This window comes from Felis catus, chromosome B1, assembly GCF_018350175.1.
Source record: "Felis catus isolate Fca126 chromosome B1, F.catus_Fca126_mat1.0, whole genome shotgun sequence".
NCBI classification, from domain to species: Eukaryota; Metazoa; Chordata; class Mammalia; order Carnivora; family Felidae; genus Felis; species Felis catus.
In genome coordinates, this window is record NC_058371.1 from 125,868,343 (window position 1) to 125,882,891 (window position 14,549).

A 14,549-nucleotide genomic window follows, 5' to 3' on the forward strand; every position below is an offset into this window, starting at 1 on the left:
CAGTTCCTTCCATTGTGTTTCATCTCTATAGGAGATACTAAAAGCACAGGGTCTAAAGCATAGGGGATGCTCACACTTCATTTGAGTTCTTCCTCTTTTTCTAATTCTTAAGACAATGGCTCTGGCAACACCTTGAGGGCAAGGGCCACGTCTGTCTTATTCATCTCATATTTTCCTCAATGCCTAATGTTGGTGTCGTTATCAACATGGTGGTAAGCAAGTATATGTACCACAACAAACTCAGAGCCAACCACATAAAATTATGAATTAGTCAAAGTCTATCTTTGAACTATAGGCCTTCCTTCTTTCTCCTTATATGCAATTAAGTTATCAAAACTTCCATATTAGCTGCCATTTAATGGTGTCTGAAACCTCAAAAATTCTTTTTCTTCCCAGGTTTAGTAGACCTACATCCAGATGTATCTGGGTCACCCAATAGTCCCTAGACTAGAAAGACAAGACCAAAACTTCCACCATCTTCATAAAGGAAAGTGTTGGAGAACAGAGTTTTGTGTGTGTTTGCCTTTCTGGAAAGAGAAAACAAACTCACTTATTAGGAACCCACTAGATACCAGGCATGTAGCTAAGTATGCTGTATAACTTATTAAATTTTTATAAACATGTTTGTGAGGTAGCATTATTACCCACATTATCCAGATGAGAAAAGTTGGTTTTGAGGGATTCAGTACCTTGCCCAAGGCCATATAGTTGGTATGGGGCAGAGCTGGGACTGGAATGTCTCTGACAAACATATGTCAATCTCATAAAGAGAAAAGGCAACATTTTAGTACCTCTCAAATCTCCATAGGCAAAGACAGACCTAGTAAAGCAATTAATACTGTGCTGCTTTTATAAGGCTAACTTGTTTTTAAGCTGAGAATCATTTCTCCCGTGTTCCAGCTCACAGGCTTCCAAATACAGGTTTCCTGTGGACTTGTTTGCTTTAGATGTTCAGGAAAACGTAATTAGAGAAGTAGTCTTGTAGTCTACTTACTACTCCTTCAACTTCTACAAACCTATCGTAAGTGTAAGCATAGTATTCAAAAATAGGTTCATCTACTCTTTATACATCATGAACCAAGGCACAGTTAGTTAACTTCTATTTTGGTTTGCTCTCTTCTTCGTATATAATGGGAGATTTATTCACTATCTGGTTAGGAAACATTTCCTATGTCAACTTTCCTTTTTGCAGTTCTCTCACTTTAGAGGGAACGTGTTCTATTTTAAATTAAGCTTCTAATAGGCTCAGAATTCCGAGTCATGAGAAGGCATTGCATCGTGATCTTTCTACCAAAATCTAAATGCCTGTTGATTAACTGTTTCTCCTCTATATTTAAATATGAGTCCAAATATAAGTTAAGCCCCTACCAACCAAAATGAAAATGTTAAATAAGAGCTAACATGTATTGAAAGCTATTGATGTACCAGGAAGTTTTAATTCTCTTTAATTCACCTCCTTCTTAAGAAGAGAGAACTGGAATCAAGCTGAGTAACTTGTCAAAGGTTCACAGATAGTAAACAGCAGGTTTGAGAATGAACCCCAGCCCCAGTGAAGTGTTCTCCACACTTTCAGAAGCATGGGCAAACTCAGGGTTTCACAAAAGTGAGTTTAATTTGTCCGTGATGAGCAGCAGCACGGTCTCTTACCAAGCACAGCCATGAGAGTAACCATAAACAGGGTACTTGATAATGAAGAGCCTAAGATTCAGCTTCTCACCTAAAAAGTGTTGGAATCTATTTAAAGACAGATGATGCAGCAGTAAGCGAGATACTACACACAATAATAATGCCTCTGAATATTTAGTAATGTCTTGCGTTGTCTTACTAGGGAATCCTTGTTTGTAGGAAACTTATCATGACCAGTAGTAATACTCTTATGCTTTCATTTCCTTTTGATAAAAACTGATGTTTTCAAACTGCTTTATGAAGAAGAACTATAGAAAGTCAAGTGTGGGGGGGGAGGTTAAGAATGGGTGTCCCACCCCACATTTCTGTCTGTACCTTACTTAACCTGCATAGAGGAAGCCACAAGGAATGGGGTATTGGAGTTGGGGATGGGGCCCAGCAGGTTGGTGACAAGAAGCTGGAAGGAGGCAGTCCAAGATGATTCTAAGACGTCAGATATCACTTCCTGGGGGGACTGTGACTGTATCAACCGAAACAAGGTGGAAAATAAAAGGCAATCGTGGACAATATGCTAACTCCGATCTCTGATCAGAAAGGATTTGTAGTAGATCCAACAGCATCACTGTTACTTACCTCCTGATACACATCTCCTAGCAACCTCCCAGAGGATGAGTCCAAAACTGTACATGTCGGCCATAATGTAAGACTGAAAGTGATTTCTATTTAAGCTCTCGTCCAACACTTCTGGGGGCATATAGCGTTTGGTGCCAACTCGGGTGTTGGGTGGTATGTCAACTTCATTGGTATCACTGAGGAAAAAGGAAAGCAAAGCCCTATCAGCACTGAGCAGGACCAACAAATGACAAGTTGAAGGGATTCCTGAACAGGGTTTTAGCGAAAGGTGGGAAGGGATAGCCTTTCACAGAATAACGTTTCCCTGAAACATATGTTTTGCCAGGAGTTGTATTATATATTCACACGTAAAAACCCAACGAAGATGGCAGAGTGAAGCTATGACATACAAGGTCGCATTGCCACTGGATCAAATATACACTCGGAATAACTGCTATATATCTATTAAAAATGCCTAAAAATATCTTCTTCCCCTTCATATTTTAATAGCTTTGCTCTGAAAATTGGCATGAGCACATGCCAAGGTGGTTCGTTTGAGACAGTATTTTTAAAACCAAGTGTTGCGAGGTTTTTAGAGGTGCAAACAAGTTAAAAATGAGGGAGGAAGAGAACCAACAAAGACCTGAAAATGTTTTACTCTGATAAGCAGGATCTACAACATGTGCTTCTTAATAAAAGGAGGAAAGGAGTAACTGAACATAGTATCAGTAGGTGAATGAAAATTTCAGGACGCGATCCATTCATCCTGATTTCCCATAGACTGGGAGAAAATTCACGATGGGTGGACACCAATCTGTAGAATGGCACTTGGGAACCACTGCCTCAGTGCTGCGAGCTGCAGCCGGAGTTCTGAATGGAGATGCGTAAAGTCAAACTACCAGTGCTCGATAGGCTGACAACTAACCAAGACGAGGTGTGTAAAATCGCGACCAGCACAGTCCGAAGCATGTATCAGAGGTTAACTAGTATTCTCTCAGCAGACACTAGTGGAGCTAGGAAGAGCAATAAACCCCAGTTTTGGTGAAGAGACTATTAAACAGAAAAGACACAAAAAGGCATTGTTAAAACTGCCGTTTGCGGGGGAACGTGGCTAAACCCGGCTATCTCCTAATTCCTAGGGAACGTGTGCTCCTTTTCATCACACTCCACTGACTCTCTAGCAGCTACGTGTTATTTCTCCTCCACGAGGAAGTTACACAGAGCAAATATCACATTTATCAGGCTGGGTCACAGGCAATAACGCCAAACTTGCCCAAACACTACTGGCTTTCAGGAAGAACCTGTGGCTTTGATCTCCCTGCCTCCATCTTTATTGTCTACAACAGAAACTATGCAGTGTCACTTGGGAAAATTTAAAGGGTGGCAGATGTCTCTCTGCAGATCTCCAAACTGTTAACATTTACTAAAACGCATAAAGCTTCATCCTTAGAACCATTTTAAATTCATTTCCAGCTAAAAGCCTTAATATAAAGCTATTGCAACAGATGGGCCACTAGTATTCTCATTAGGCCCCTCAGGATCTTCTAGGAGCTACTGCTCTGAGAAAGCCTGTTTGTTTTTAAAATAAAAGTTAAAGTGTAATTTTTTAAAAATGAAAATAAATAAATTTACATATACATGCATATATATATATATATATATATATATATATATATATATATATACATATATATATATATATGTTATATGATATATATTAGTCTGTAATACAGACTTGGAAGAAAGTGAGCCAAGAAGCAGCTTAATGATAAAATGAAAAATATCAGATTTCAAAGATGCTACAAAAATTCCACTTTTAATTATACTGACATCTCTTCTGTGAGCACGTAGTAGGTACTTCATTAATGTGTTCTAATTTATGATTTTGAATCATTAGAGGAAGACAGTGGTGGGCCTGGGTAGAGAATTCTGGTTTCTATACGAAGAAACAAACATGGGGGCTGGCAGATGGAAAGAAACTGGTAAAGGGCCTAAATTATATTCCAGAACATGGACTGGGAGACGAAATCAAGACCAGTCTTATCATGGGCCCCACAAGAGTGTATCTGGGCCAAAGATATACTGTGACCACACTTGATAAAGATTTTAGGCAACTCCTTCCCAGTCTTACTCTTAGCTTCTTGTGCTTTATTTGGATTTGCTAGGTCAGGGAGGGCTAACAGAATGTCTGACATGGAGACAATCTATTGTAAACTGAAAGGTAATAGTCACTTGATGACAGAATTAAGATTTCTGATAGGTAGACTACACAGAGTTCATCTCTACACTCTCATTCCCTCAAACACTGAACAAACATACAATCAAGGATTTGGTTGGTCCGTCAGATTCCCAAAAAATGTGCAGGCTTGGCACAACTGTCCCCTCTCTTCTTTCGTTTCCCCACCCTTCGTGTTTCCTTGGTGGTTTGTGAATAGATACCCTCCCTCAGAATATCTGAATAAGTATCTGTTTTCCAACCTAAAAGTGTAAACTCCTTGAGCCCTAAATATCTACCATAATCATTTCACAGCCCTAAAGAGAATTGTCCTGATCCCTCTTCATTCACAATGGGCTATGCACATGGTTGGTAAATAATACACTTTAACTGAAAGAAAGAAAAGGCCAGTCTACAGTAAACTTTGCTATAGATACTTTAAAGAGAAATATAAAAAATCTCTGGGGCACCTGGGTGGCTCAGTCGGTTGAGCGTCCGACTTCAGCTCAGGTCATGATCTCAAGGACGGTGAGTTCAAGCCCACATTGAGCTCTGTTCTGACAGCTCAGAGCCTGGAGCCTGCTTCACATTCTGGGTCTTCCTCTCTCTCTCTCTGCCCTTCCCTGCTCATGCTCTCTCTCTCTCTTTCTCTCAAAAATAAATAAACATTAAAAATATAAAAAAAAATCTCTGTTGTATATAGACCATAAAATGAGACATTACCAATATCTAAGAGGTTAAATAAAATTTTGTTAAGCAAAGTAACATTGTAAAAGATTACTGTTAACCTAATGGCAAATGCCTTCAGCACTACACTTAAATGACAAACACGCCCATTATAAGTACTTCATATCAAACATCATAAAGGGGCAGACCCTCCAAGACATATATAGCTCCAGCCCCTCTTCGCTCAGGAGTGTTTCTATATTGGAAAGTAATTAAACTGCAGCTCTCTCTCAGGTTTTCAGTAACGTTATCTTAGCTGCTCCCAAATTAGGGAAGAGAAAAAGTAAGTTTGTTCATCTTCAAGACCAAAAATAGAAGCCAGGGATATTGACACTGGGGGACCGAGAATAAAGGAAGAAAAAGAGGCCGTAAGTAGAGATCAATGGTGCAGAGCATGTAAGAATAGGGGATAAAGTAATTGAAGGAAGGGGTCAAGGAGGAAGAAGGAAACAGGAAAGGTCAGGGCGCCTTCAGCTTTCCCTGGCTTCCTTTTCCATGAAGGGGCAGTTCATGAGAAAAGACAGATACTGTACAAGGAGGGCAGAGTCGGAGAAACGAACTCTAAGTGCACAAAAGAATCCTCTGTGCTGCAGCGGCCACATGTACATGTGGTCAAATCATAAAATCACTCAGAGCAAAGATAAATACCAACTTCAGGATACTAGCTACTTCCGGGTCGGGTAAAGGGGAATAAAATAGGGAGCAGAATGCAAAGGGCTATCTTCAACACTGCATTAAAAAAAAAAAACAGACCAGATAAAAATAAGGCAACTTGTTAACTTTGTTAACATTATAACAATTGTTACATGAGTGCCTTATTATTTTTTATACTTTTCTGTATATATAAATATATTTTAATTAAATATATTATAAAGGAAAAGAATTCAGCAGGGTAAGGAACAAGAAAAACGTACCTTTCAAGGATTAAGGGATAGGTTGGAAACATAAGGCTCTGAAGAGCAAAAGTGGACCCAAGTAGAGAAGATGAGTTTCTACCAGGAAAAACCAAAAACATTCCATCAAAAACATGGCTGCCACGTTCACTGTAGAGGAAAACATGATCTCTCCTGCCTTCCAATGGAGAAGAGTTAGAAATATTTGCACAAAGGGCTCTAACTGAAAAATTGGGTTTAGAGAACTACAGGGGTAGATATTTTTACTTACACTTTAATAATTAATCCTTCTACTAGATCCAACATTGGCTTTCATCCCTGTTAATGTACCAGTGTGATACAGGCTTAAGTAGAATGTGAAAAAACATAAAAATATAATTTGAATGAGGCACCTTGGTGGCTCAGTGGGTTAAGCATCCTACTCTTGATTTTGGCTCAGGTCATGATCTTACAGTTCATGGGATCAAGCCCCACATCAGGCTCTGCACTGACAGCTCAGAGCCTGTCTGGGATTCTTTCTTTCTCTCCCTCTTGTTCAGCCCCTCCCCCACTTATGTGTGCACACGCTGTCTCTCTCCTTCTCTCTCTCTCAAAATAAATAAACTTAAAAAAATATATCTAAATATATATATATAAATATATATATAAATATATATAGAGATATAAATATATATATATATAGATATCTATATCTATATCTATATCTTTTTTGAACAAAATAAATTAAGGGTTGTCAGGCAACTTTCTCTCCAGGAAAAGAAAATTGTTTTAGAATCTTACGTTACTGGGTATTTTTCTTTATGAACTTTAGGGACAGTGGGCTGGGACAGGATTAAATAAAAACACCTAAAATTTTCTGAATAAAAAATAAACAGTAATTTGGGAGGTTGGGGGTAAAGAGGCAAGTCAATTAGGAAGAAAAAGGGTTCTCTCCTCTGACCTAGAGTCATGACAAGATGTTAAGCTTCTGTAGGAAACAGAGATCAGGAAAATGTTCTGGTGGCATGAATTTCATGACTAAATTTTACACAGTGCCCTACAACGTATCTCAGCAAAGCTCTCTTCAACCTTGAGTTGATGGTGTTTGGCAAAGAAAAGAATCAGCTACTATACTATGTGGAGGTATAGCAAACATATATATAGAACATATATCAAAGATATAAGGCTGATAGGACAGAGAGGAAAACAGTTCCTTAGGGTCCCCAGATGCGCTGTGAATGAAACCGAGTTCCCTACTGTATTAAGTAGGATTAGGGCTGATGAAGTGTAATTTTATTTGATTCTCAAAATGTAGGATGCCCTCAGCTAGGACTACATAAAGAGGCATGAAAACAAACTTCCTATTTCTGACCAAAATCATTTGGATGACAGCGGTAGGATAAAGAAAGTGGCAGCATGATGGTGTAAGAGGTCTACAGAGGAGACCAAACCTTCCAGCATTTGTACACTCTCGGTGGCTCCTTCTCATCCAACGGGGATACAAAGTGATCGAGGGTCCTCAAGGCAACTGCTTTAGGCAGGGAGAGGGCAGCATGGCACACTGACAGTGTGAGACAATGGCAGCCAGAGAAGGGAAGAGAAGGCAATGAAAGGATACAATACTAAGATTTTCCTCTTCTCAAGGTGACAAGGAGGGCTGATGAAGTAGGCACATGGCAGAAGCAATAGGACCTGCTGGGAGACAGATTTCATTACTGACATGGTTTAGAACCTTGGGCGCATGGTGACGATTTTAATCGGTTTTATTGTCTATGGACAGTGCCATTCCCTACTGCGTATGTGGCCCCCTGGGTCTGGCCCTGGTACCCAGAGTGGCACGGCCGCACTGCAGTTCTTAAAATAACCAGCAGAGGGAACCGTGGAGCTCCTGTGAATGCAGAGAGGCTCAAAGTGGAGCCTCCAGCAAGGAGTCAGAGCTGGAGGATGAGCCTGGGCAAAGCATGGGACTGGGGAATAGGGCACAACTTACACTGTCAGCCATGATGCACCAGAGGAAGGGCAGGCAAAAGATTTTTATTTTGGTGGCAGAGTATAATAAAGCAGATTTTTAAAAACACAGTCTTCGCCTTAACCTTGTTTTGGGTTAACTATTTTTCAGGTTCATTAAACCTCCCAATTATAAACACATCGCAAGAATTCTTGCAAGAAGTGTTGGGTAAAGGAAAAAGCCACAGGTTCGGCAAAGTGCACATTCCCCCTGTACCATCGGCTGAAGGGAGAGGTGCACAAAAGACATGAAGATCCCACTGTGGCCATGAGAAACCAGCTTGGGGAATCAAGATGTTAGCTCCAAACAGGTGGCTGTGGCTCATGAAGCCTTTGGTCACACGCAGGCGGTCTTCTGCTGGGTGTTGCTGGTGTCTAAAACAGAGAGATGAAAGAAGGAGAGAGGAAGAAGGGAGATAAAAAGGTAATAGAGAAGGAAGAGAAGCAAACATAGCATACCTTTCATAATCTAAAAAGGGGTTTAAAAAATAAGAATTCAGTGATCAAAAAAGAATGAAATCTTGCCATTTGCAAAACATGGATGGAACTAGAGTGTATTATGCTAAGTGAAATAAGTCAGCCAGAGAAAGATAAATACCGTAGGACTTCACTCACATGTGGAATTCAGGAAACAAAACAGATGAACAAAAGGGAAAGGAAGCAAAAGTAAGATAAAAACAGAGAGGGAGGCAAACCATAAGAGACTCTTAAATACAGAGAACAAACTGAGGGTTGCTGGGGGGCGGTGGGGGAAGATGGGCTAGATGGGTGATGGGCATGAAGGAGGGCACTTGTGGGGATGAGCACCGCGTGTTGCATGTAAGTGATGAATCCCTAAGGCTACTCCTAAAACCATTATTGTACTATATGTTAACTAACTTGGATCTGAATTCAAAAGAAAAAAGAAAAAGAAACTACTCCGAAACAATAAATAAACAAGAACTGAACTTCCAAGAACAATGAAAGAAGGGCAGGAGGCATAAGACATATAAGGGAAGCCAATGGTTTGCTTGAGGCTTGCAAATGACATCTGAAATTAACCACATGGGAAACATAGTAGAGCCTCCAGAACCTCCTGGTAGGAAGACAGAAGCAGCCTCCCAACACATGAAAGACCCTCCTGAGCCTTCAGAGGAAGGGGCTGTGCACATCCCTGGGTGTTTCCTACAGCATCTGGTAGGTAACAGTGGTGCTGGCCAGCCACGCTGAACTCTGCCCAGTCAGATGCTAACCAATGAGGAGAGTTTTCTGCTGCACTTTCAAAAAGACTCAATGCTTCTACAATTAAATCCTGAGACATCTCAGGATTTCTGAGCAACAGAACTTTCAAGCTAAAAACCCTTCAAAAAGAGGGTGGACATGGCTGCGAAACCCTGACAGAGAGCGGGGATTCTGCCACTAATCAGCGGAGTTCTCGGACTCCGGCAAGTCATTTAGGCATGACACTTTTTAAATATACCACTAAGTACACAAACCAGAGGTAGGGTTAGTGCTAATGGCATCAGAAGGACGCAGAGGAAATGCAGTGCCCCCTGGGCTGGGTCACTCCACCTCCTTTGCATTTGGACAAATTGACAATTATCAGTTGGGAGATACATGTTACAGACCGATCTCCATTGTAGTTTTTCTATTTAAAATTTAATAGCAGAGAAGTTCTAAACCAGGATTTTTTTCCCCTAAGAAAATATATTATTCTGACACTGAAGGACCAGTGGGGTTGCTTGATCCTCCAAAGTAAAAAGTGAAACGATTGATAAGTTCCTTTAAGGGATTTCACATGTCATTGTTTTGTCCTCCCAAGAGAGATTTGGGGTTACGATGATGTCTGCTTCTGCATCACCTGGATTAAGTCTCTGTTGGGCAAGAAATACATCAGCACTTACGTCATTTTCAAGTGAGTGCATGAAAAAAAATGAATACAGCCTAAAAAAAATTATACGAGCAGGAAATCTCTGAAGCATAGTCCACTCTCTCTGTGGCTCTCAACTTCCCTGGGAACCTCCCAGAAATTACTTAAAAGCCTGAGAGAACACTTACCATGTAGAGACCATGGTAAAGATTAAATTCTCACAGGAAGTTCACTTATGAAGTCTGAGAACTCCACACTGGGTTACCTTTGACCCCACTTGTAATAAGATCTCTAACGATCTCTGTGTGTGCACGTGCCCCCAAAATAGGAAAATCAGGAACAGAGCAGAAACCAAAGAAATATATAAAGCAAGGTTTAAAAGTAAAGCTCAAAAATTGAGAAGAGCAAAGTTCCTTTGAAACCCAGAAAATAAAATGTGAAAAGGACCTCTGAAATTATCAAATGCAGCCTCCATTTAATGGAAGGAAACTGAGGTCCAGAAAAGTAAACGGTCCCACAACTGCTCCAGCCATGAGATTTCTGCCTCCAACAGCCACGGTTTCACAGCTGAGCCAGTGTCCTCAAGCCTTCCTCTCTTGATGAACAAGTCAATATACGCCAAACAGAGCTCTGAATTATCCCTTAAAGCACTCCCCTCTGCTTCCTGGAATCAGGGTTCACATGAAATTTGAAAGATCATTTAGTTCATTCTCCTTATATTAGCAGAGCTGAGTTTCAGAAATATAACACTCGCTTTTCTTGCCTATTTTAAGATCTGCAGAGAAGAAAAGCCCTCAATTACTCTGATACTGCCAAGACGTATTGCTTCAAAACAATGTTGGAATACCTACAACGAATAATTCACTATGTCATGTCAAATGGGAAATACATTAATTAATCTGGCACGGATCCTGCTCTCAAGATGCCCAGTGACAAGTAGGCAAGATGAGGCAGGTACTAATATACTTATACTACCAGGCAGACAAGGGCTGGGAAATTACCAGGGAGTAGAGAAGATGATGTCATTATTCCTAGCTAGAGGATGGGTAAAGCGACTTAAAGGCAGCTCTGAGACCGGATTAAGGTACACGAAGAAGCAGGGGCATTTCAGACTGGAAACTACGCAAGGCACAGTAAACATGCAGTACATATGGAGAAAACAAATACATCAGTTTTGCAAAAGCACACATACAAACTGGAGGGTTTGTAGGACGTAAAACAAGGAAGGTAGGGCCACCTGGGTGGCTCATTGGGTTGAGCATCCGACTTTGGCTCAGGTTATGATCTCATGGTTCATGAGTTCAAGACCTACATCAGGCTCCATACTGATAGCACAGAGCCCATTTCAGATCCTCTACCCCCCTCTCCCTCTGCCCCTCCCCCATTCTCTCTCTCTCTCTCTCTCTCAAAAATAAATAAACATTTTAAAAAAACACAACAACCAGGAAAGTAGATTTAATCCAGAGTGTGCAGGACCTCTGGAGCTAAGAACAGATGCTTTTTTTCTTCAACCTGTAGTTCATGAGGGATTGTGTATCTGTCCACTAATACAAAATTTGGGAGCAACACTTCTGTAATGGGCACCAAGGAAAGGCAGTAGGGATGTAAATTTGAGAAAAAAAAAACATGGTATCTACCTTCATGGAGCTTAGTCTTCATTGGGAATAACAGACAAGTAGTCCATGAGTATTGCACAAGACTATGAGAAATGTCATGACAGCGTGCACAGGGTCACACAGGAGGGCAGAAGACTAACTAAAAGTCAGACTTAAAAGGGAATAATAAGAGGTATCCCAAAGAAATAAACTGCAAAGATAAGTAGTAGTTATGCAAACAAAAGAAGAGATGCTGGGCACTCAGGTAAAGATAAAAACATGTTGGGGCGCCTGGGTGGCGCAGTCGGTTAAGCGTCCGACTTCAGCCAGGTCATGATCTCACGGTCCGGGAGTTCGAGCCCCGCGTCGGGCTCTGGGCTGATGGCTCGGAGCCTGGAGCCTGCTTCGGATTCTGTGTCTCCCTCTCTCTCTGCCCCTGCCCCGTTCATGCTCTGTCTCTCTCTGTCCCAAAAATAAATAAACATTGAAAAAAAAATTAAAAAAAAAAGATAAAAACATGTTAAAACACCTGAAGGTGTGAGAAAGAATGAAGCATTCAGAATATATATTACAGTTGAACCCAAAGCTATAGGAAACCATGAAATTATTGTGCTGTCCAAAATTATGTTTCAAGAAAATAAATCTGGCAGCAGCATGTAGGGAAAAAAAATGGAAAGTAGGAAAGACAAAGGCTACAAAAACTACAAAGTGCTTCACTCCAGAATCTAGAAAAATGGTAGAGGACCCAAACGGGATTCAGTCCTAGTGGGAATATCATGGAGAGAGAATCCATTCAACTGAGCAAACCAAAAACTGAAGGAACAAAGGAAATGTCAGGCACCACACATTTTAGAAAGCATCAACCACAACTGAGAACTAGAAAGGAAAGCAGGTATCAGCAGGAAATCTAGCAGTGGGGAAATATGTAAGAGACAGACCACGAACAGAACCCACAGACAAAGAAAATGAACGTGGAATAAAGGCACACCAAGAAAATAGCAGGAAGAAAGGTTTGCACACTGTGGACAGTGGAATGACAATAAGAAAGGCTTCTGGTGACAAAGATCAATGGTACCCCTTAAAACAGGAGCTCAGGAGAGAAGGGAGAAGACACAAAATCACACAAGACATTGTGAATTACTGGATTCTGCAAGCAGATTATTCTATGGAACTCAAGAAATTTAACAGGGGAGGACCGAAGAGAGGCCGGTAATTTGAGAAGCATCATAGGATTGATTGATTGATTGATTGATTGATTGATTGATTGATTTGGTAGAGGAGACTTAAAAAAGGCTGTAGATTAGAAAAAAGAATTCAGAAGAGAGAAGGGATTTTTTTCATGTTGTCAGGAGGTTCTTAATTTCCTCCTGCTTTGATTTTAAAGGTGAGAACTTCAATACCATCTTCTAAATGGTGGAGACCTTCCTGTATTGGGGGCCTATTATAAGTCACACCTCAGTCTTTACAAAAATACCAATCCATTAGTCTTTTCTCATGAGTTTTATTGTCCAAACATTTCATCATCTCCATGGCTTTTCCACTGTGCCCTTCTCCATATTCTATCAAGTCTTCTTTGGGGGAAAAAATCCATGAGAGGATCCAACGAATTAATAAAGGCTAAACCTAGATTGAGTTTTTAAAAGGGTAGTTAGTTCTATGATGACCCCTCTACGCCAGCAGTTTGCAAACTCATTCTGTTTTGTATTCAAAGCAAAGGAATCATTTCTTCTAACTAAATCATCTGCAAGATAAAAGGGGCTGCACTGATCAGGGGCAAAATAGAGCCCCACTTACTGGGTACTCTTCCTCCCCACTCTGTACAAGCTGCTGCTGTCACTCCAAGGAGCCCCAGCGGTCTGAAACCACTGTGTTATGACACATGTTGCTTTATATGTTATTCACTTTAAGTCATGGTACAGTAGTGCTGAACGCTGACCGTGCTTTGTTAGTTTCTAACATTTCTCATGGAATAGCTATGCAAACCATCTTTCTTTCATAAGATAAAAAAACACAGCCTTTATCACCACATAACATGTAGATCTTTACTAAAACCTTTTCCTACCTACAAACGTATGCAGAATGCTCACCAAATCATCCCAGACATTAGGTACTCTTTTCTAAAGAGCTTCATGACAGCTACAAACCTAATGTAAACACTGTCTAGAAGCCAGGTCACCAAGGAGCACAGAAACAACAGGACACAAATACGTGTTTCTTCAAATAAATGTTTCTACTTTTTCCCTCCAAAGCAACATCAGAATTAAGAAGGTTCCTCCTCTAAATTTCCTAGCAGCACCAAATGCCAGAATGTACAATCTATAAAAAAGGGATAGAAGAGAATCATAAAAGTGTATTCATTCACTTTAATACCAACCTAATAAACTTGACGGCCAGGCCCAGGTCAGCTATACAGCACGTTCCGTTTTTCTTCACGAGGATGTTCTTACTTTTCAGATCTCGGTGGGCGATTGCCGGTTTGCCTTGGGTACTAAAGATTTCAGTATGTAAATGACATAAGCCACTGACAGCAGAATAGGCTAACTTCAGCATTGATTTTGTATCTAGAGTGGTGGACTTCAGATAGTCATAGAGGGAACCGTTTTCATGATAGTCTGTAATTAGGTACAACTGGGTCCAAGACCCTGTCCCTTTGATATCTGCAGCAATGAACCCTAAAAGGAAGAAAGACAAAAAGGTTTGAAGCCAAGTGTTTTCTGAATACTATCAAGAATAATTCATATTCCCAAATATCATTCCTTGTCACAGAGGTGTCTTTGTTTAGTATTTCGTTCAGCTTTATGGTTATGCCTATGACAGTATTAAATTATGAATACCAACCAGAGGCCATCAAAACAGTAGAGGTAGAGGAACATTAAGCATTTGTACCTGAAAACATGAGCCCTTTCTAGTCAGTCATTGATATTTACGTTATTATATTACAGTAAATAGTATACATAAGCCACGGTTTACAAAACAGGTCTGGAGTCAGGGCTTACACTCCATATTAGCTTATACTCTTTCCAACTTGGATGATGCAGGTACATTAT

General features: G+C 40.5%; 1 protein-coding gene across 19 annotated transcripts in view; it reads right to left on the minus strand.

The window, feature by feature from the left end:
• The window catches only part of BMPR1B (bone morphogenetic protein receptor type 1B), a 419,833-nt gene that overhangs the window by 7,023 nt on the left and 398,261 nt on the right, over positions 1-14,549 (minus strand). For all 19 annotated transcript variants that reach the window (XM_023252925.2, XM_045056071.1, XM_045056075.1 and 16 more), the window contains 2 exons: positions 13,877-14,174; positions 2,260-2,435 (listed from right to left, as the gene is read on the minus strand). In XM_023252925.2, the coding sequence (XP_023108693.1) occupies positions 2,260-2,435; positions 13,877-14,174 (474 nt within the window). The remainder of the gene's footprint in view (positions 1-2,259; positions 2,436-13,876; positions 14,175-14,549) is intronic.